This window comes from Anser brachyrhynchus, assembly GCF_964034855.1.
Source record: "Anser brachyrhynchus genome assembly, chromosome: 5".
Taxonomy (NCBI): domain Eukaryota; kingdom Metazoa; phylum Chordata; class Aves; order Anseriformes; family Anatidae; genus Anser; species Anser brachyrhynchus.
This window is the reverse complement of record NC_137699.1, coordinates 58,831,561-58,855,622: the sequence shown is the minus strand read 5'-3', so window position 1 is coordinate 58,855,622 and position 24,062 is coordinate 58,831,561. Positions and strand designations below refer to the sequence as shown.

General features: G+C 38.6%; 1 protein-coding gene across 6 annotated transcripts in view; it reads left to right on the top strand.

Moving 5' to 3' along the window:
* SYNE2 (spectrin repeat containing nuclear envelope protein 2) overlaps nt 1-24,062 on the top strand; it is a 187,598-nt gene that overhangs the window by 89,297 nt on the left and 74,239 nt on the right. For all 6 annotated transcript variants that reach the window (XR_013951889.1, XM_080593985.1, XM_080593984.1 and 3 more), the window contains 13 exons: nt 1,497-1,652; nt 3,971-4,111; nt 4,465-4,647; nt 5,216-5,353; nt 6,787-6,972; nt 8,414-8,536; nt 10,490-10,672; nt 14,539-14,664; nt 17,048-17,242; nt 17,826-17,900; nt 18,959-19,078; nt 19,523-19,630; nt 22,812-23,042. Coding sequence is in view for 5 of the 6 variants with exons in the window: in XM_080593985.1 (XP_080450111.1) it covers nt 1,497-1,652; nt 3,971-4,111; nt 4,465-4,647; nt 5,216-5,353; nt 6,787-6,972; nt 8,414-8,536; nt 10,490-10,672; nt 14,539-14,664; nt 17,048-17,242; nt 17,826-17,900; nt 18,959-19,078; nt 19,523-19,630; nt 22,812-23,042 (1,965 nt within the window). In the remaining variant the exon portion in view is untranslated. The remainder of the gene's footprint in view (nt 1-1,496; nt 1,653-3,970; nt 4,112-4,464; nt 4,648-5,215; nt 5,354-6,786; nt 6,973-8,413; nt 8,537-10,489; nt 10,673-14,538; nt 14,665-17,047; nt 17,243-17,825; nt 17,901-18,958; nt 19,079-19,522; nt 19,631-22,811; nt 23,043-24,062) is intronic.

Genomic DNA, 24,062 nt, shown 5'->3' with positions numbered 1-24,062 from the left:
CAACGGGCCTGTTTCTTTTGGGAACATTCAAGATTTCTTAGTTTTACCTCATTCAAACGCCAGCAAGCCAAAATCTGCAGGGCAAATTCATCCCTACTTCCACAGAAAATCTGGTTTCTATAAAATCTATAGCATTATCTGGGGTTCCCTTGTGTTTATTGAACGAAAATGCCTATTTCATTTCCAGATGACAAATCTAAGTTAGTTGGTTGGCAAAGTTTCAGCTCACAACATAGAAGAATATGCACATGGAAAAGTAATATCAACTAGTCCCTTAGGAAAAAAAATGGGACAGTTTTGATGGGCAAGTGCTTTCCAGCTAAATATTATATGGAATGTGAGCATGCTTTAATATACAGAAAGTCTTTTGCTTCGGAGGCTAATGCTGTAACTGATTCTTGTGAATTCAAGTTAGGGAATCTGTAAACTCCTATAAATCTTGGCACAATCTTAATTTGTACAACAACTTTCTCTGTGGTAGAATTAGGCATGCAGCTTTTTCATGGTTTTGGTTTTCTTCTTCCTCTCCCTTCCCCCCTCCCCCCCTCTTTTTTAATATCAGAGCCAATTTTCATGGGATGACAGGAAACAAATCAATTTCAGGCTTTTACATACATCTTCTGTGCATTGTGTTTGTATGAGGGAAAAGATTCTCAAGCAAAGACTGGGAGTTAATGGATTACCGTTACTCCTGACTGAAGGAAAAAAGAATATTAGTTTTAATGCCTGGTAGGAGATTTTTCCCCAGTAACATGACTAACATTTGAGTTTCTCAAACTTAGGGAAAAGGAATCATAGAACAGAAAATTCCAACGTTAAATTCTAGAAAACCTTCAGAACAAATGAATTTCTTCTTTCAGAGGACTTAGATCAGATTTTATTTCTAGGCCACAGGCTCTAGACAGTTGTTCAAGTTTCTTTTATCTCATAAAACCTACATTCTTCATGCCAAACTGGAAACTACTGTTTTGAAAGGAGCCTGCTGTGCTGCTGTGCGTAATTGCCTGAAAGCAGACACTTCAGCTTGAAACCTGTTGCTTTCTGTGGCTTTTGTGTTGTTTATAATAATGAAGGAACGAACATTGGCTATTAAACATCTTTCAAAGAGGAAATGTGCTTTTGGCAAAAGGGACAGCACAAAGGTTAACATTTAGTCATAGGAGCACTTCATACGATTTCGTTGTTATACCAGTCAATAAACATCAATGTGTCAGTTGTCTGAGGAGGAGTAGTATCAAGTTTAATTAATTCTTCCAGAGTGAAAAGCAACATTTGATTAAATGAACGAGTATTATTCAAGACTAATCTGCTTGCAGAGGTAGTCAAAGTAGGTTTTATATCACAAAAACAACTTTTCCAAATCATAGTCATGGTAGGAAATACAAACCACAACGTATATGGATGTAAATATATATATACACATATAAATCTATACATGCATGTACATGTACTCAGTAAAAACTGGGTAAAATGCTGAAATTCTCTTAATTTTGTAGGAAGTTCGGAGTGTGATTGGTAAAGAGAGTCAAACTCTTAAGGATATCATGGAAAAACTCCGGATCAAATATTCTGAAATGTATACAATAGTTCCTGCAGAAATTGAAGCACAGTTGGAGGAGTGCAAGAAAACATTACAAGACCTAGAAGACAAGGTAACTGTTGATGTGATTTTCGTATATACTTCTTTGTAATGTAGTAAAGATTTGGTGCAAGATTTGATGAATGTTGTAACTATGAACTTAAACTTGAAACACGGTTATTTTTCATTTGTGTTCTTCCTCTTGGTGAAAGGCTACGCAGGATCAAAAATTCGTCTTGTTAACTGTCCTCTTTTAGAATAATCTGAAGTAAGCACTGTGAATATATATATATTTATTTATTTATTGCTGTTGTTCAAACAAGGCATGGCAAAATCACTAGCAATATGGTCTTGGGTATGATATGGTTGCTCTCTTCTATCCATTCTGATTCTTAAACTGAACTAGTAGTCAAAGTTGATTGGAAAGTTAGCTTAGCTTAACCAAGAGATTTTAAAACTGAGTCAAATGACACCTTTGAAAACAATTTTTCTTTTTGTTTAACTTTCACACATGGTAGGGCATCATGGTGTGGTTCTTTATATCACTCCTCAGGACATAGTTGCATGCCTTTAAAAGCAGGCAGAGAATTTAGGTAACTAAATAACATTGCCTTGGCATTTTGCAATGTTTTTTGTATACAGGAAGTACAAACAGTTAACTGAAAACAAAATGAAAGGAAAATAGAGTAATCCTGTAAGTTTGGGGTGAAATTTTAGCCTGATATAATTAATTTCATTTTTATTTTTCCTTTTGTGTTATTTTTAAAAAGAAAAAAAAACCTTTCAGTTACTTTCCTGCAGAAATAATAATGTTTAATGGTAATTTTAAAGGCTAAATATCAGTTAATTTAATACAACTTGAAAGTTTAATAAAACAATTTTTCAATCTAGTTACTTGTTACTGTCTATCAAATTATTCATTTGATGTTGCATTAAATATTTAGAGACATATTCATTACTGCTTATTAGTTTTAATTAGGTTAACTTTATAGTTTCTATTTCAAAATAGAACCGTTCTTTCCAGAACCAACAGCTGGTTAGGAGAGAGAAGGGGAAGGGGAGTAAAACAGTATTTATTCGATTTCTGAGATAAAAGATTATCCCAATGCGTATACTACGTGCTGGAGTGAAAGAACTGATCCTGGAAACTTTTCGTATTTGAGTAGTGGAAAACAATACAAACTGTCTTGGATTTTTTTAAATGCCTAAAGAAAACATTTCTTTTATAAGCAGGAGTATTTGAGAGGAGGACTATAGTTCTTTTTGCTATAAACTTATTTTAGTTAATGTAATTTTATCAATAAAGTACCTTAGCATGGGTATTATTATGTTGTTCTGACAGTGCCCGTCAGAATTTGTAAATAAATACCCTGAATAAAACTTAACAAATAAAGAAATTAAAAAAAAAACAACACAACATTTATTAAATGCATAATGTTCTTCATTCCTCTCCTCGCAAAAGGATGAAGTATTTTGGTGTATGTAGCTGCAAACCAGAATAACTCGTAAAACAGAAATCTTTTGTATCAACACAGCAGAAAGCTGTGCAATGTGCATGTGTAATTGAGCCCCATAAATACTAGGGCTGCAGCACACAAACAATTTACCATGATTTAACAATTCACTGGTAGTTGGCTGACCCTAATGGCAAACAGGGTTCAGTAAGAAAAGCCGTCACCTTGGGCAAGCAAGGACTTTCTCTCTCCCTGCAGTTTATTTTGTTCATGGTAACCTGGTACCTCACTGTGTTCTCTGCTTAGGCTGTTACTCAACTTCAGCATACTTGAGAGTTTTTCTCTTTACATAGGAAATCAGGCCCTTCAGTATTTTGATTTTTTCATTTTTGAGGAGTTCTGAAGAATAAAATTAAGTTCCACGTGCTTTATGGGGCTTGAAGCTCTTTATGTTTATTATAAATTTCCTAAATTTATATTTAGGAATTCATTATATACTGATGCATTTCCATATTTCTTACATGGAAAAAATAGTTGAAGCATAATGGTGCCATTTTAGGGTTCTTGCAAGAATGTGAATGAAACGCTTTCCACAATGCAGTAATGATTAGCATCTATTACAGATTAGAAAAGGGGTAGCCGAAGCAAAATACCCAGGGAGTTGCAATGCTTTGTTGTTTTTTTAATTCATGGATTGCTTTTTTTGACCAGTAGTAAGGGTAATTATTATCAGGTAAGGGGAAATTATTGAGCAAGATGTGAACATTGAACCTGGTTCACATTAATGCTTCTCACAGGAAATGTAATCCTATTCCTGTGTTTTGAAGTGATTCATCAAGTGAAACATAAAAAGAATTCTAATATTTTTGGTGAAGGGGTGCACAGAAACAAGCAGATCTTTGTAATCTCCACTATCGTTTTCTCTTTACTGTGACAGGTTAGCTTTGAAATCTTGCAGAGTTCTCCTGAGTATGTGCTGAAAAGAAAAGCAGAGACTATCAACAATGGCCTTCAAGCAATTGAAAAGATGTTACAACAGAAGAGCGAAAACATTGCGAAAGCCAAAGAAGTTCAGAAGGTAATTTTGCCAAAAATTTTTGTGAGTGTTAGAAGATTTTTGGTTGTTTCTACAGAGCCTGGTTTAGCAGGAATGTAAAGTGGCCCTCCATTCATTCTTTGTCTGTAAAAGAAAAAGTACAAGCAAGCATTTACCTGATGAATATTTACCTATTTTTTCTCATAGGAAAATAATTATTTTTTTAAAATGTTTTTTTCAGCTATGAATCAAACTGGTAGATGCAGAGTGTTCTGTTCTTGTTGTATCAGTTCGGAAATCTTTGCAATTCCAAATGACCCACATAAAGTACAAATAATTCTGCTATTATCTTTGTGCCTGACCTTATATTTCATTTCTCCTCTTTCCACATGCAGCAAATCTGGGATATGCTGGACCTTTGGCATTATAAACTCAATGAACTGGATGCAGAAGTGCATGATATAGTAGAGCAGGATTCCTGCCACGCACAGGAGTTGATGGATATCTTAGTGACCCCCCTTCAACAGTACCAACAGGTCTCACAACTTGCTGAGCGGAGAACTGCCATTTTAAACAAGGTAGAGGCAAATGTAACAGTTACCCAAACGTGAAAAAAATCATTTCCTATTAAGAAAGAAATCAATAATAAAGGCTTTGTACAAAACATCATCAAAGGTTCTCAAGTTAATGAAGAGCCAAAAGCCTACTGTAGCTGCGTTGGCTTTTTGTAGCTAAGAAATTCTGGACTGACAACCATGGCCTCCAGCTACCATCCCAAAGGACCAGCTCTGCACCAGAGTTGACAGGAGTTAACATTGGAAGTACATGCCCCTGGATCAGTGATGTGATTTTCACTATAGCTCTGCTAATGTGCTACCCATTTAATATTGCCACATAAATCAAAACAATGCCCGCATGAAATGTAAGCTCATAAACACCAAAATTACTTTTGTTTAGAAGAAAGAGCCTGAAATAATGAAACTGTTTCAGAGAAATTACAAGTACTACTCTATTTCACTGCGCTAATCCAACTGACCTTGATAAAACCCACCCGGTTTACTTTTAATCTTGCCCATATATGAATTTATGCTATACAGTGACGAGAAATGTATTTGTTCTCTTTTATAAAATCCCGTAATTTTCTAGGCTGCCAGCAAGATGGAAGAATATGATGAACTCTTGAAGAATATGAAGGTTTGGATAGAGAACACCAACTGCTTGCTAAGAGAAGATGCTCAAAATGACACTGCAAAAAGCCTACACAAATACAGTGATGACCTTCAGGTAAGTGTTAATGCCCTTATATATAGTCTAACAAGACATATAGTCTTGTTAGAACTAGATGTTCTCTAAAGGCATGATTTTGCATTCTTAAGTCTTACTGACATAAATAACTTACCTATTTTCAGTAAATCATTTAAGTGAAAAATAGTTATGGTTTACATGCATGAAATACAGATAGGTAGTTTTTGGTGTTGGACTTGTGAAAGTGCTGAACTGTAGTACACCTGTCTTCCAAAAATGTGTGACTATCTTCTGGTACCCTGCTGCATGGCTATAATAAGTTTTTACTGCTTTAATATGTGCCGTTCTTTCTGTTTTGTGTTGTGTGTGTGATCTAAAGCAGATGAAGTGGTGATTTGATGTCTGTGTGTTTAACGGAAACTTTGGAGTGAATTGTGATTTGGAAGGCAGTTCTTACTGTATCTTGAAGGTAATTCTGACTGATAGTTTCAAGAATGAAACGTTCATAATGTTACAGGGAAGGTCAGAGTCAGGCAAATGCCAAGAGTTTCTGGCAATTTCATACATGAAATAGTTTTTCTGTCCACTTCTTGACTTAGGCCAACAGAGAAAGTTGGTGGTCTGAAGAACTCCTTTCCTCTGTTACAAGAAGTAGCTGACTGTTTTGGACTGATATGTTACAGATCACATAGCCACAATGGGGAGATTGTGATTAACAAAATCAAACATTTTCCTGACAATTGCCTCTTGCATTTGTGGTTTGGAACATTTTATGTGTTCTAGGCTGGGAAGCTTGTGGATCTGGAAATGCACCCAAGGCTTGTATTAGAGTTCAGACTTATATTCAGTCCTTTCCTTCACATGCTACAGAGATGAATGGATCACAATTATGGCTTGCAACACTCACTAATTCTGCATGAAGACATGTGCTGTAATTAATCCAGAAAATTATCCAGTTAGCTGCAGGAGATGGGAAGAATCTTCCCATCATGTACAACTGGCCAGATATTTTCTGCAGCATTTTTTTTCATCTGCTGGCTGGTGTGCAGAAAACCCTTTACATGTGTCTGTTTGACACGTCTTATTCCTGTACTTGGGGTCAGCCTGGCCACTGCATAAGAGCTGGGGAGGAATCTTCTCCACAATCTCATACTTTTCTATTTTGGGGCTAGGATCTCTCTCCAAGTTTGAAACCTTTCTCTTCACAACTCTTGTCATGCTCATGTGGACTCATTTTATGTAATTGATTCCCTTAAAATCATGGCGGCAGCCTCTTGTTTTTCTGCCTGCAGGATGCAACAGATTAATTCCCTTAAGAGTCCTTTGGTTTAGTCTGAACTAAGCTTTTGGGAACATATGCAATGGTCAGTGATGTACAGGAAATTAAAGCTGATTCCTTGAGATCCAAACCTCTGCAAAACTTTGATGTTCACCCATGATGGAGGCAAACTAATGTCTTATTTTTTCTGTAGATGGCTTTGGAAGACTCAGAGCAAAAGCAAAATCTTCTGCACAATGTTTACTTGGAGCTGGAGGAGCTAACGACAGTTTTTGAAACAGACAGTGTAATGCAACAGCTAAATGAAGCAGATGATCAAGTAGCAACTTTACAACATGAGATAGCAGAGATTCTTCCACAGATCCAGCATGTGGCTGATGTAAGTTTGAGTGATCTCTAAGTGTATTTAGCTTCACTATATGTTATGAAATACAGCTTATATTGTATGCATAGAAAAAGGGTGTGTGGATTTTAGTAGGTTTGCCAATGAGTAAATGAATTGTTTGGAAACAAACCTGCAGAAGCTGTTTGGTATCTAATGAAGCTATAAAGTTCAAGAGTATTGATGAACCCTTTTTTTAGAAAAAGAAATACAGGGCTTGTTCACCAACAGATTAAAAAGCTTATCTTGCTGGAGCGCAGGACTCCAATTCAGTGGCACCTGGACAGGCTGGAGAAATGGCCTTCACAAAGTTTAACAGAGGCAAATGCACTGTGCCAGATACCAATATAAGCTGGAGGCCAACCAGCTGGAAAGCAGCCTTCCCAAAAAGGCTGGGGGTCCTGGTGGACAACCAGTTGACCATGATGCAGTACTGTGGCCTTGCAGCAAGAAGGCCAACACCATCCAGAGCTACCTGAGCAAGTGTTGCCAGGAAGTCCAAGAGTATGATCCTGCCCTTCTTTTTGGCACCTGTGAGGTCACATCTGGGTACTGTGCCCAGTCTGGGTTTTCTAGAGCAAGAAAGAGATAGACATACTGCAGCAAGTCCAGGAAGAGGCACAAGGGTGGTTGAGGGGCTGTAGCACAGGGCATAGGAGGAAAGTCTGGGAGAGCTGGGTCAGTTCAGGCTGGATAAGAGATGGGTCTGAGGGAAATGTTACCACACTCTGCTGCTACGTAATGGAAGACTATAAACAAGATGGAGCCAGACTCTTCTTAGGGGTGTACAGAGAAGAGATGGGCAGTAACAGATCCAAATTATAAGAAGGGAAATACATATCTACATATTAAGAAGATTTTTTTTGTCAAACGTTAAATCAGGGGTCCCAAGTTGGGGTGAAATCCCCATCTCAGGAAATACCCAAATCTCAACAGGATCAGGCCCCATGCGACCTGCTCTGCGGGGCACCAGAGACCTTCCAAGGTCCCTTCCAGTGTAATTTATTTTGTGACTTTGTCTCCATGAGAGTTAACTAGGAGCTGTACTGTATGTGGTTCCCTTTCCCATCTGACGTAAGTCTCTTCCTATAGAAAGTATAATTAGACTAGTTTCTTACACTGGTAAATACCACCGTTGTCACTACTGGTAATTTATAATGTGACTTTTCAAGGGTATTTCAATTCCATACTCCGTTTTTAAAACTGACTAGGTGACCACAGATAATTAATTATTTAGAAGTTACGATCATGTGTAATTTATAATAATTAGCCTTTCAATCAGAAGTACCCAATTGAACATGACCTGCATATGTTGCATCTGTTTTTCATTCTTCTTTTTAAGTTTAGAGTAAAAGGCAGAAATTCAAGCTGAGTTTGTTTTTTGAAGGGAGTTTCTAAACTATGCTATCTACAAATGTTCTTTGTTCCCCAAATCTAGGAACTGGGTGCCATTGAATCTCATGTAAAAGTGTTTGAGAAGGATATTGTGAAAATGAAGACAATCCTGTCATCAGAAGATCTGTTGGAATTTTCTCCTAAAGACCAACTTAAACACGGACAGGTCAGTGAAAACTCCCATAAAAGCTTTTTTCCCCCTATATCCATAAATTACTAGCTTTCACAAGCATAAGACTATTTTGTGACTGCATACTACAATGAGTAAGTTTTTAATGTATGCTTTTGACATGTTAGTGTTACACATATTCTAATTCTCAGGTAAAAGGGTGAAAGTATTATTTCAGTCATGATTTCAGCTGCATGACTACAGTAGCAAGTAGTGAAATCCAAAAGGAGCAAATTGGTAGGAAAAACAGTTCAGAGGACCTGATGTCTGTGCTGTATGTGTCTTGGGGGCTTATTTTGGACTAGCCCTCAGTCTAGTCCTGTAGACTAGACATCCATTAGTGGCTGGGGGTGTTCTCTCTTCTGGAGAGTGTCTTCTGCTTTAGTATCATCTGAAAGGAATTGAATCTACATGCTCCGAGACAAGTGTGGAATGTAAACTCTAAGGTAAGACTGTCGGGATATCCCTTCAAGAAGCACAGTCCTGGTCTGACATAAAATATTTGAAACAAAAGCACTGTTAAGAACATGCCAATAGACAGCTCAAGCATGTAACTAAATCATACAATTTCAGACATACTTGCCATATTTAAGTACTTCCATTTTTGGAAAATTTATGATCTGATTTTCAGAAAGACACTCACTGCTCATCATTCCACTTACCGTCAAACAGTAAGTAATCTGATGGTCTGAAGATCAGGCCCTATTTTCCAAAAATTGAGGCAAAATGCAGCAGATGCTTCTAGAAACGTAGGCTGGAGTGACTCACCACAAATCCATTTCACGCATGCAGAGACTTCATTGCAAAGATATCTTGGCCAGATGGTTTTTCTTTCTCTGTTTGAGTAAAATAAAGCAAAGCGTTATGGTATCTATTCTTTTATATCAGCTGCAGTCCATATCGTTAGCTGACTGAAATGCAAAAAAAAGCATGGGTTCAGCATCAGGGGAGAGATAAAAATGTTATCAAACCACTCAAAGCTTTATTTTTCTTTGAACAGTTTTGTAATGACTACATTATATGGAAAAACTAAAGTAATGTTTCTTCTGTAAAATGATGTTCACCCATTGCCTTATTTTAAATTGAAGTCTGGATAGTATGCAAATAATAAAAAATTCCTGACGCAGATGCTTATGAATGAGAGGATAAGCATCTATGTTCTAATTGTAGCTATTTAAATGTCTCTTCGAGAGGAAATCTAAAAAAAGTATTAGTAAGGCCTAGGTATGTCTTCAGGATAACCAGGAATTTATGAGTTGGAGTTGCCATTCTGTCTTTGCTAAGTTGATCACCGAGTCTTCCATAAAACATGTATTGTGGTATCAACTTAGGCACATTTCTGATCATCCAAAACTGGTGAAGTTGATTCTAAACTATACATCCACTCAATGTAGTGATATGAGAAGCTGACAGGAAATCTGGCTTCAGAGGTTTCTGCTGGCTTCCATTCCTGTTCGTCATCATCTCAGCAGTGCTTCTCAGCTGTGATAAGACATTTTATAGGACCTTTGGAAAATGGTTAGCTTTATTATATGACATTTCATGACTGGTTTGCAGTGCCAAAAAGGAAAACCTGAGTTGCCTAGAGTGACAGCAGAAGGATTGGGCGATTTTTAAAACTGTCTTCACTGCCAAAGATTCATTAATTTGAAATGATGCACTTAGTAAAATAGTAACTACTCTGAATGTGACCCTTTTTTGTCACTGAGCAAGCTTTGTGTATGTATATGTAAACAAAGCAGAACTGTAAATGTAAATTATATCTTCTTCTTGCTTTTGACAGACTCACCATGTATTTTCACTTACTTATTTGTTCTAGGTTTAAAATATTCTTTGTTCTTATATGGGAAAATCACCAAAGAAAACTCTCGCACATCATGACAAAAGTGTAAATTTTCAGTGTTGATTTTTCCAACTATAACAGCCATCATCTATCCTGTATCCTTATAGGTTATACTTGACCACGTTGGTCCTATGCAGAAGACCATTGTTCATATACAGTCATATGAAGACGCACTTCAGCTACCAGGGGTGAAAATACAACCTTTCTCAGTCTTCCGAAAAGCAAGGCAACTTTTGAGAGAATTGAAAAAATTAGAAAAAATTACTAAGGAAAAAAATGAGCTACTGGAGGTAATTGATTTGCATCCACTTATTTTATTTCCATTTATTTATTTATTTATTTTGAAGCTGTCATCTGAAACACCTTTACTTTATAATCATTTTGATCACTAGATAATCTTATCTTTACAGGCATATAATGCACCTACTGTATCTTCTATGTAATGGTTTGGGGCTTTTTTTTTGTTCTGTTGTGTTTGTTTCTTCCCTGTGTAATTTGTTGCTACAACAAGCTACACTAGTTACAAAACTCAAATGAATTTCAAGACTATTTCAGTCACAACTGATACTATTTGTTTTACAATATTGTAGGAAAATGAAGGCATTGCTGTCTTACAAGTCTTACAACTCAGTCTTGCACTACTGATGATTGAAATCCAGTGTTACTTGCAGGTGCTCACATCATGTTCAGGTCTTTTGCAAGTTTTAGGTTTTCCAAACCTAAAGCAGACTGCTTTAGAGCACATAACTTCTTACTAAGCATTTTGGAGGCCAGGCAGAGAAAAGTGGGAGCTAAAATGTGAATCTCCATCTCTGTCTTTGTTTGTGAAATTAAGGCATTCAAAGAGCAAAAGTATTATCAGGCAGAGTCAACATGTTCATGAAGGGAAAGTCCTGTCTCAATAATCTGATCTCCTACAGTAAGATCACCTACTTAGTGGTTGAAGGGAAGGAAGTGGATGTAACCTTTCTGGATTTTAGTAAGGACTTCAATACTGTTCCTCACAAACTGTCCAACTGTGAGATCAGCAGGTTCACGGTACACTGGGCGATGAACTGGCTGAACGGCAGAGCTCAGAGGGTTGTAATGAGTGGGGAAGTGGAGAAGGGGGTGCGGGTGTCTTCTCCCTGGTAACCAAAGACCTAATGTGAGGGAACTGCACAAAGCTACACCGAGGCAGGTTCAGACAGGACATTAGGAAAAGCTTCTTTACCGTGAGAGTGCTCAAACACTGGAACAGGCTTCCTAGAGCAGTTGTTGATGCCCCATGCCTGTCAGTGTTCAAGAGACGTTTGGATAATGACCTCAGTAACATGCTTTAACTTTTGGATAGCCCTGAAGAGGTCAGGCTGTTGGACTAGAGATGATCTTTGAAGGTCCCTTCCAACTGAGCTATTCTTTTCTGTTCTGTTCTGTTCTGTTCTTCTATTCTTTTCTATTCTTTTCTATTCTATTTCTATTTTATTTTTGTTTCTATTCTATTCTATGAGAACGAGGAGGAAAACGCAGGCATGCTACATGCTTGCATGCATGCTACAGACATGCACACTTGGAGTTGAATAAAAGTAATGACTCTGTGGATCTGTATTAAACATTTTGGGTTTTTAGTCCATAACTACTTATGTCTGAAAAATAGATGTAGTAAAATACAGACGTTTCTGAGAAGGAGTTACCAGATTAAATATTCAAGAATTTCAAAACACTTTTAAGCCCTTGGAATCAGGGTGCTTTGCAATTACAAAGTATTATCATGAGACTCTTAAGTCATTTATATAGAGCATTAGGCCAAGGTTTGTATTTTTCGCCTTTTTGGAATAGCTGTAATAATTTTTGCTCAGCATTTGCCTTTATCTTATACACATCCAACAATCTGTAGCTGAGTGAAATTTCTTTGTGAGAAAACAGATTGGAAAAATTACAATTCTTGGCAGCAGGGATATCAAACTGTGCAAAAAAGACTTTCCAGTCCTATTGAGTGAGTCGAAGGCAGCAGTACTACAATAAAAGTCTATCACCACCTAAGACATAACAAAGGATAAGCCTATTAAAGGATGGCATTTTTTAATGCTCCATTATAAAGGTAGTAAGTATTCCGAGAGGAAACCAAACTGGAGACAAGCTACCCATGCAGAGATCTCTATTTTTTTTTCCTGAGGATCAGTTTGACATTTTAGCGTTTGGATGTGTTTGCACATATTTGCTATCCATGATGCAACAGGATCTTGCACTAGTAACTTCTGTGTAATTAAGTTGTAGTGTAACACCTGTAAAAGTATAACGGAAACAAAACCTGTAACAGGGTCTGCAAATGCTTTGGGGTGGAATTTTAGGTGGCTTACATGTGTGTTGAATGTTGCCTTCATTTTTTTATTAGCCAGTCAAGTACCACACCTATCACTACCTAAGTAATGGCATCAGAATCACAGACTGGCCGAGGTTGGAAGGGACCTCTGAAGATCATCTAGTCCAAACCCCTGCCAGGCAGGATCACCTAGAGCACACTGCACATCAGGAAGAGTACCTGGAAGTCACAGCAGCTTTATCAGTTTTCTGTGCAAGGGAGTGGCAGTATTTGCATATTTGAAGTTTTACTGTGTTTTTTTTTTAGTGCCTGCCCTCACACTACTGGCAGCTGGTTCTTTTCCATGGTTAGGTTTTCTACTCAATATGAAAAGTAAAGAGAAAAACTTAAGCATGAAATAACTCAAGAGAGAGGTATCACTTCTATGTAGACATTCAGTCCCACAAATATGGTAGGATTTATATTAAATTAAGAAAAAGGATATATAAGGGTTTTTTTGTCTTTTTTGAGAAAGGAAATAGGAGTCTGTATTCGTATTTTTTAGTTAGTCAAGGAAATTTGAGATATTACACATTTTACTTGTTATTGAGCAGTCACGTGAATGTGAGAGTGTAGGAATGGGTAAGGGAATCTCTCTTTTGGAAGGACTGTTAGTTTCTTGTCAAGATTGGGCAGAAGACCTACTTTTTTTAGTCTACAATTAAATATCTTGCTCTTCAATTTGGCATTTTTTAAAGCAGGGAAAATACTTCTTTCTTCCTTTTGAAACCTGTAAGTTAAAAAAAAATAAAATAAAATCATGCAGAATCTTACTAGTATGTGTTTTATTGGGAGGGATTGTTGTTGTTGTTCATAGCCTGAGAGACACTTTGCTCTGAAAGGCCAAGTCTGTGAACACTTTGCAGACAAGGTTATCAGCCTCCCAGGCTGTAAGTTTAAGCCTGTTGGTAATTGCATTTTCTTCTTCACCTTTTGTACCTGAGGAATACTCCATATATAGTCTTTGATTCGCAGCCCAGAGGCTGGAAAACAGAACCACCAAATGTTTTGTGAATTAAGTGTATTCACAAAATATTCTTATCTGTATAATTTCTTAGTTACCTGAGTGATTGTGTCAGGCTGTGGCTGACAAACATTAGCAAGGTGTGTGGGGAGATTGCTGATTTCTGCATGAACAATGAAGCATGGGGACTGGTGAGATTTTTCTGTCACTGTCAAATGAATAAAAGTAAATTTGGCTGTTTATAACACATAGTAGGCTTTCTGTAAGTCATGTAAGAAGAGGAAGCTCACACATAGTGGAAATACTTATCATTTTATAGGAAGTATTCAAATTTTTAGAAGCTGTGGTTGGCTTATCTTCTGAGCTGCAGTTTCTGCCTGGTGTACGGCACAGTTCAATTTTGGTCAGTGCAGAACTAGCTGGCAACAGGGACTTGAGCACCAGTGAAAAACAGGTAGGCTTTCTAACTTGATATGAAACAGAGAACGAGGACCGAACATGTAATTTCTCTTTACTTTCAACCTTTTCTAAATTGTAGTGAATGTGATTAAATATGTTCCACTTTGCGTTTTAGATTCAGTCCTACTCTAGAGTAAGCAAAGGTATGCTCCGAGGCAGAATTCCCCACCGTACTGCTTATGAATAGAGCACAGTTTGTCTCTAGCAAGTGAATAAACTTTGTGAGGATGGAGTTCTGCAAAGTTAGGGGGACAAACACAGTTTCTTTTTACATGTAACTACAGATGCAAAAGAGGATTGAGTTCTATTTGATGCAAGTTAGTTGCGTTACTGACTAGTTTGTTTACATCCAAGTAAATTCAAAATTATTTATGATGATTATAATGTCACAGGAAGCTTTAAAGAAAACAGAAGAATGCGAGCAAGAAATTGAAAAGCGGAAACAATTCTTAAAGAACCACTTGGTTGAAATATCACATGAAAATCAACCACTGGCTCAGAAGACGACTTATCCAGAGGTGGGTTTCATTGTTTTCTTTCTTATGTCTGTTACTTGTCCTAAGGCTACTTGTGACAACAGGTAGCACTGAGAAATAGGAGTGTGCTTCCCCTCACCGATGCAATCAAGCAGGCAACTGAATACCGTGGTGTGACTTCACTTGCATAAGTTGCTATATACGAGGAGATATAATTATTATTAGTTTGCAAGTTGAGCGTGTCTTTCATATTATATTCCTTGTTGATTTTGATATGCATTTGTACCCTTATCAACTTCCAGTGAAAATCTAAAGTGAAAAGTGAAAATTTTGGTGAAACAATATGCAGCATTGTTGTTTGCCTGTGCTCCTCATCTGGCTAATGTGGCAGTTCACGTTATTGAGGTAGCAGCTTGGGGTAGTGCATGAAGAGAGCACTGTGTCCCTTTCTGATCACTGACCATGCAATGGTACTTCACGTGATTCTAGCTAGGGTTAGATTCTTTAAACTCCTTTCCTTGTCCTCGCTGACATGCTGTGTTTTCATCAACTGATAACACACTGTTTTTCCTCCCTGCAGTTGGCTGCTTTCTGTAATGGATGAATTGCTTATTTAATGCAAAAATGAGATGTGTTTTAAAGACAGCCCTGCAGAAGTCAGGAAATGACTAATTAAGTATAATAACTATTTATAAAGTGCCTCTGAAATGCTCAGCTTTTTACAGTCAGTCACAATAAAGTTAATAAACATACATTGTACTTGCTTAATAACTATAATCACTTGGTAACTCCTAAGTACATAGCTGCTCTGCTCTCAGGTTGGATGTTGGAGACTTGATGCTAGTGCTAAGCATGACTCATTTCCTGATTCTTACTTGTTTTTGTCTTTGAGTATAGATCTTTCTGTTTAATATCTCTTGTTTTAGAAGAAAATCTGTTTCACAGTTGTAGCATTTCACTGATAGGATTGGCAATGGAACCGCCCATCTTACTGGGGGGTCTCTAAATGTGGAAGTGATGTCTATAAAGATTTGATTTCTGAGGAAGTTTTTTTTGGCTAGTTAAGTTTGCAAAGCAGTAGCTGGTAAATTTATGGTGTAATCTGCTTCTGCAATAAAGCAACAGAAATACTATTCTTAGTGAACGTTTATAAATATATAGTAAATTCTCACAGATGGCCATCTCCTTGTTCCAGTGACTATTTCTTGCTTTTACCTCTGGAAAATTTCACCTTGTGTTTTCCAGTGTATAAAAGGAAAAAGCATCATTGTCTGAGTAGATTTTCCACAACTGTTGAAAATCTGCTGGGTTTCCTGCCTCCACCTTCCTAGTCATGCAGCCATGCTAGCATTGCTGACAAAGGAAGCTGTATTTGAGACAAAAACAGCAGTCTTACTGCTTTCATCTGTCACAGATTATTACTTCTTTAGTTTTATTCACACTATGATAGAGCAGACTCTGGAATCAATGCTGTTGTTATTATAAGCTTAGCATCAAAGCTTGCTCTGATGGACTGATCCCAGTTTGCATTGGGATTTTTAGCCATTTCTCAGTTTTCTGATCAAGCCATAGTGCTTCAGAGAGCTTTAGCACTTTCAGTAATGAAGGAGGTGAGTCATTTCATTCCTTGTCCTGTCTTGGTTTGTTACTGCTTGTGCTTTCTTTGCTTACCTGGTGACCAAGTGGTAAGGGAAGGCCCCTAGCAAAAGGCTCTAGAGCAATAGTCATGGCCAAGGGGAAAAGCAAGACAGATTTATTTCCCTCTTTGTTAGTGCTGAGTTACTCGAGTTATTGTTTAATCCCTGCAGAACATTAAATATTTTCCTTGTACTTTCTTGGGGACCATTGCTCCGGTATCATGCTCAAAGATACAGGAAAATTCTAGTACCTAGCTGTGTCACTAAAACCCTCCAAATGGTTTATATTTGCTTCTTTTAGATCAGCTTCTGCAAAGAAGACTTAGCCCTGAATTACTCCTAGCTGTATTTGCTCTCATTTGGGCTATCCCAACTGTTCTGTGTCAGGTTTCCAGAGAAGGTAGTTGGAAGTAACACAACCTGCTTTGACTCACAGAGTAATGTAACTCAGCTGCATTCCCTCTGTCCTGAGGGAAACTCGTATCCCCATGGCTATGCAAGACCTAGTTAAATTTATTTATCCAGCCTTTCACATTTGTTTCCAGACTACCAACTTATGCATTATAGGCAGCAAGTGCTGTTCTGAGCTGAATCTGTTGCTGTTGTTTTGTACGTGTCCGGACGTCTCCTGCAGTAACGATGGGGAACTGTCCCAAAGCCCTGAGAAAGGAAAAAGGGCAAACAGATCCAGTCCCAGTCCCAGTAAGATGTATCACAAGCGTCATCTGTTACATTACCGTTTGGTTAACTAAGAGAAATCTCTGATTACAAACGATGTTCCTCTTTAGGGAGAAATGGAAGCTGTAAAAGAAGAAATCATCAAGCTGTGTCAGAGAAAGGAAGATATTCTTACTGGGATGAAGAATTCAATGTCTGAGCTTCACCAATGCTTACAGCAAGAAGTGCCTGACCTAGGAGATGAACCCCCAGCCTCTGTATTTCCACAAACTGATTCAATTGGGACTAATGTTTCTGATCAGCAGGTAAGTCGAGAACCATGTTGTGATCACTTACCCAAGAGATGAAGAGGGAAGGTAAATAGCCCTTCTTCCAGAAAGATGAGCATGTGAGAGAAGTGTATCCTTCCAGCTGTGAACCAGTATTACTTCTCCTCTCCTTTGTGCTTTTGAATGATCCTGTAAGGACTGGGTATAATGCATGCCTATGAGAAGGCAGGAAAGAGGTGTGCCTTAGGTTATTTTTTAGCATGAGCAGATCCAACGTGAAGTTTACATTAAGCAATCAACAGCAAAATGCTAGGTGTGTAGTTTTATTGGTAAGCAGTTGTTCTGGAATTTTCAGTAAATTATTTTCGTGGAGCAAAATGAAATTTGCCCCAAATATAGCTGTGATATTGAAACATTAAAGCATAGTTAAAAGTCCTAGTTTTCAGAAGTGCTTAGTACCTGCAGCTTTCAATTACTTTAATGTAGCGTGGCAGATGCTCACTGCTTCTCCAAAAGTGGACCCCAAGCGGTAACTTTCTTTTAGTTTACAGGCAGAAGAGAAGAGGCTTTTACTGTTCTTGTCATGAATAATTAGGCTGTCTCTTTGTGTGTTTTGTAGTTGAAAAAAAGAGGAATGATGTTTCTTCTGCCTTGTTTAGATGAAGAGTCAGAAGACTATTCTATCCACAGCAAGGTGAGTTCAATATATATCTTACATATACAGCTGTATATGTGTGGTACAAGATTTTGTTACACGACAGATTATGAAAAATGTGTAAATCTGAAATAATTTAGAACAAATGGAAGCCAAGTTTGTCACACCAAGAAAATATACTAAGAAACTGAACTCGAGTCAGCTTACCAATATTACATAGCAACTCATTCTACAATGTGTGATCCTGCTTTTGATGGGATTGCTTATACAGTAATACCCCCTTTATGCAAGTGTTAATGGCAAGGCATGGGCCTAAAAAACAATGTTTATATGTGGGTTTCCTTTCACAAAAATTATACAGCCTCTGAAGTGCTAAAATTAAAAAAGAAATAACCAAAATGTCTTGTATGTTTGAGCTTAAGAAAAAAAGGCATGATCAAACTATTGGGGAAGAAGTTAAGGTAGGAGAGATTTCTGGGATAATGGGAGAAGCTGGGTAATACTGCTCAACAGGTTGCTGTGAATCTGGTGAGTATGAATGCCCAGATGAACTGGAGAGGACCAAGGCTCGGAGTAAATTTTCATGCTGACATTAATAGCTTTTGGAAAAAGGAAAAAAAAATCCACAAAACTCTGCAAACCTCCCAAGAGGGACAAATTCGTGCAAGTCATTCAAGTGAAATCAGGAATGTGCAGAAATGCTGACAAGATTGTAGCCTAGCTACCTGCTCGTTATTGATGCAAGTTTTCTTTGCATACAAAAGTTGGGAGATATTTTGTTTTGTTTTTAGGGGACAGGACAGGAGAAGGATTGATTTGCTGGTGAGGTGTTTTGTTTGTTTATTTTGGAATAGCATGAAAAAACTGAGAATACTCTTAAGGTCTCAGGAGAAATCTGTCAGTGTCACCCAGCTGCCATTCATCTTCAAGCAAAGCTTTAGAGCAAGGCAGAGGTGGGATTCGGGAAACACAAGATAGATAAACAAAGCAGAAATAGAGCCAAGTGTTAGTAAAGATTTGCAGTACTTTACATTGCCTGAAGAAACAACTGAGCTTCCTTTTCACAAGCTAATGCTGAGCTCTTGCTACTTTCAAAGGGAAGTACAGCCGCAGAGACAGATGTGAGCTTTTGGCCTTCAGAAAAAGACGGTGAAAATCATAAGGAAGACAGCGCAAACTCCTGGTCTTCTGGTACCTTGTCAGATGGCGTTTCACAGGTAACGCACTCAGGTTTATCTCCACAGGGCAGGAACTAATCTTTGTGGAAAGGATCTGCACAAGTCCTAGGTGTTGAAGTCTTTGAAGTAAGAGACTGTAGAAATTCAGGATGACAGCCTTACTGAGATAACTCCTTTTTCTGCAACAAACTAAATTTTGCCTTAAGTGTTCTTTCCTATTGTACATAAGAATTTCTTGAAGCCTGACAAAAACACCAAAGATAGAAAGGCATATTTGTTAGCAGCAATTCATTTCACTAACTCCTGGAAAGGCAATCGAATGTGCATTTTGTCAGGGGATGATTTGTAGAAGAGGTTCCCTTTGTACATGAAAAGATCATCTCATATACCATGGGTTGAATGGCTGCTGCCCTTTGAGGCTTCTCTAGCACAACAAGGCAATAAATGATAACAACATTTCCACTGTTGCCTCTGACTCTACAGGATGCTGCTGAGCTAATGGGATCGTGCAATAAACGTGGCAAGGAAACGTCTTTGCAAACTCTGCAGAACACTGAAGACCCTGGCACAGGACAAGGAAATCAAGCCACGGTGAGTTTGAAAGCCTGAAGTAGGCTGAATGAGGTGACCTTCGGGGCTCACTGCATAACCCAGCTACTGGGCAGAGGCCCTGTTTGGTTATGATAATGCTACTGGAGTTTGTGGCAGGATTAATGATATGGTAGGATACCTACAACCCTTTATGGGCCTCTTTATATTGCTGCTTAGGGTGAAAATGAATAATACATTTTGATTTGCTCCCTGAAAATGAAGTTTACTGGGGAACAAGTTGGAGTATTTTCAGGAGTAAAGATGCTGGCATTCATACAGCCATGAATGGAAGGGTTTAAATGATAAAGGTCTGGATCAACTATGGGATTTTTAAGTGTTACATAAAGGAGAAATTAATTAGAATGACACTCCCATACGTTGTTGCTTTGTGGAATGCAAGCACTAGCTTAAGGAGGAGTGGGCAGCAGCCTATTGGTTATATGCAAAAGAACATATGGGGACAGTTTTGAATAGTCCAGCAAGGCCAGGAGCAGCAGACTGGTAGCAGAGCAGCCTCAGCTCTAGCTGGGTTTAGAGCATGGAACAAGCCAGAATTCTTCATTGCATGAGGCAGGAGCAGGCTCCCAGGTTATTTTGTCTCCCGTTGTTCCTTAACTGCTTTCATCAAACTTATCCTTTAATTTATAGTTAAGGAAAGAAAAAGAGCTGGAGGGAGAATCTGAGATGTGCTTTGTTAAAACATTTCACATTTCTGCAATGGTACATAGCTAACTATTAAGACCAGTCAGAAGCTGGGTATTGGTATTAGTTCTCTATTAATATTATAAGCAATAGCATTCTGCCTCATGTGAGTGAGTGTATTACATATGACCTGTCTGTACACATGACCTCTTTGTGTCCTGTCTCTCTGCTGTGCTGCGGTGGTGTTGGTCTTTGCATGTGCAGGGCGTCTGTAAGCTCCCTTTGCAGGCAAAGGAGATGTAGTCACTGCGGTCCCCAAGCACAGAAAGTGATCCAGCTGAGCTCTCACTGCTCCTTCGTGTTAGGCTGAGCTGCACTGAGTAAATCTCAGCTGAGTGTAATGGATATTCAGACACCTGTATTCAAGAGACTTAAATCTTCAGGTGAACTTTTTGGGTAGCCAGGCATCTTACAAGACAACATACGCCCTGCCGGTACCTCTGTGTGCCACAACTGTATTTTGTCGGCCTCTTGTCTTTCAGGGACACTCACAGCCCATTGAACCCAATAATACGAAAGCTGAGCAGAGCAGTGTCTTGAGATTGACACGGCTGCTCTGTGGTCTGTGGAGAGAGTGCTGTCAGGATGTGAGCTGGAGTCCTTCTCTGCTCCTGTAGAGAATGTTAAGAGCTCCCTTCCTCAAACCATGGCACACAGCTTTTTTGCCTGCAACATCTTTACCACATCCATGTATTGGTACACTGTGCTATCTCCATATGCTATACAGCTCCCTATAGGGAGTGATTTTTGTTGTTGTTAAATGATTTATTTATGTGATCAATTACTACTTGGAGACAGGAAGACATTTATTTTTATAAATGCTAAATTCATTTGTTTCCCCTAGAGATGTGGTTAAGTGTAGAGATATATGGAGACGGTTATATTTATGTTCTCCATTTAGAACTTAAGTGCACACTAAAATTAAATAATTCCCGCTATCCCAGTGATTGCTAAACGATACCATTTCCCCCCTCCTGGCATGTTGTCCCTCCTATGCAAATTCAGTTACAGCAGCCTAAAACATAATTTGGGATTCAGAAACATGTTTGAATTACTGTGTGTCAGCTGAGCTTTGGTGACTGTCCACTGCATGTCCTCTGTGGTCTCACTGTTGGAACATGAATGTATGATGTGTGCATGAAGCTGAACATAGTTACACCTGCACAGGCGTATTTAACTGATTTTTTTATTCAACTGATTTGACTGTATATCTGAGTCTCTATTTTTGTAAAGGAAGGGGATAAAGTTTACTGCAGTAACAGTGTCTGCCTGGGGAGGGGCAGAGCATACCGTAAGTGAAAACTAAATGCTTACGTACATATGTATGTCATGCACACTATTACAAATGTTTAAAGCTTGGTTATTTTTTGGCATTATCAAAACACATTTACTCTAGTGAACCAACATGTTTTACATGTCTTGTTGAAATAAAACAAACAAACAAAATATTCTGCTCTAACTGGCAAAATATTGACAATCTAAAACAAACAGGCTTGGAACTAGAGTCAGAAGTTTCAGATGGAGGTTGAAGTAAACTGGTACTTCTTTTTATACCTTCAATCACATATACCTCAACAGACATACCTAGGCTGTTTCCAGGATCTGTACGCTCAGATTTGCTATGCTTAATGGCACTGTCATGAGATATCTGAGAGGTAAATAAGAAAAGTAATGATTAAATTAAGACATTGATAGCTGAAACAGTTCATGTTGGCTCTCTGATTTTCTGTCAAATCTCATTTTAACATGAAGGTTATGCACTACTTCTGACCATCTCATTTGCTTGTGTGTATGCTCTAGAGCCTTGGGAGTGTTACAGGTTTTGTAGTATAGGCACTGTTCTTCACTGACTTACTAAGTATTTGCATGTGTTGAGGTATATGCAGACCTGTATAACCTTCTAAGCAACTAATATCTGCAAGCACTTTAGACTTATTATTATGGGAGTGTACACTACTGCTTCTTAAAGGAGTGCAAATCAGAGGAAAGAATTACACAACATATACTTAAAATACAGATTTCTTTTTCGGTGTGACCTAGAGCCCAAATAAAGCACATTCATTCGCCTGTTGGAACCAAATACACACAAGTGACTTCTAAGCGTTGCACAACAGCTTGCTTTGCAGCTGTAAACTGCAGCGCTTTTACATCTAACTCCCTCAGAAAAACATCTCTCCTCAGGGGAGAACTGGTTAATGGTGAGTCATCTCGCTTCCTGTGCACCCAGGTATACCTGGGCAAATGCAAATCGCTGCCTGGAAACCTGTTGCACCAGATCCCAGGATCGCCTGGCTGCCAGTTTCCCTTTCTTTTTCTTTTATCTTTTTTTTTTTTTTTTTTTTTAATACTGGGAAGACGGTAACAGAGTTGGTTCTGAGCTCTGTGAATGTGAAAGTTAAACATTTCTCACTGGTAAGGGGTGGGGAAAGAAAGAAAGAAAAAGATAGATAACTGCTTTTTTTCTTGTGCTTTGCTTCAGAGTGACACGCCTCCTGTCCTCAACGCCACCCGCTGCTCTCCAGGGAAAACAGGAGACTCGGAGGAAGCGGTGGATGGCGGTAGGCCTGAGCCGGAAACAATCCTCCAGGTGTGCCAGGCCCAGGTTGCCGAGCTGGAACAATGGCTAGACAAAACTAAGGTGTCCCTGGGGTCAGACCCCCAGACCCCCAAAATGCAGCAGATGGTGGAACTGCAGCTTGGTGATTGCCAGGTAAGACCGAGCAGTCAGTTTGCTGCTGCCATCCAAATGAGTCACCCTTCCCTGGGATTTGTGAATGCAGAAAAGCTACAGTTTACTGCTTTTCCTTCCCTGCTTAATCGGCTTCATTACACTGCGCACAAGGCAGGTAACTGCTTGGCTTTAGTTTCAGGTGCAGCTTTCCAACAGCTTAGTTAAAATACCTGTTTTTAGGGTTGTACACAGTGGGATCTTTATGTATCTTGGGCATAGAGGTAGAGCTCCGAGTGTTTTTAAAGCTTTGTTTTTATTTAGTTTATTTTTGGAAATACGACTCAGAACAGTTTGAATCTTCGATCAAAAGGCAGGTTTTCATTGCCCTCTATCATAATTAATCAGCTAGAATAAAGGGTTTCGTTTTGTTTCGACATTTTCACTTTCGATTTTTGTTCGAATGATTTAAAGACCAATGTAAAATAACTTCTGAACTGCTAAGTCCTTATTTTACACTTTAGGCCCCCAAAGCTACCATTGTAGGGGAAAAGGTAGAGATTTTTCCCTTGCCCACTCTGTGTGGCAGTGGTATGAGGAAGTACTGCTATAGGTCTAGGGCAGCCTCTTGCCCCAGCTAGCCACAGAAGGAAAGGAGTGGAATTACCCGTTGGTAGAAACGGATGGAGCAAAACAGAGCTGGAATGAGGGGCTGGAGTGGGTGGGAGTCCTGGCACAGCTGTTTTTCTCAGGCATGCAGATTAAAAGAAAATGTGCAGGCATGCCAATTTGCCAATTTGGAGTTCCCTGTGGTGCCAGGATGATATACTGATCTGCTTCAAGAACTGAGCCTGCCTAAAGCAACCGGATTCACTCGCTGTAAAGGAGACAGTACCAAATTTTAATTTACTATAAGATGTTTTCAGATATATTTTTGTTTGTTTTAATGGGGAATGAGTCCGTGCCAAGAAGTGCCTCTGGGTTTAGGCAGCCGGGTGCTTGGCTGCTGAACTCTGGGAATTAGGATGCTGAGTACACTAAGTAGCTGGCTGTATCTTGATC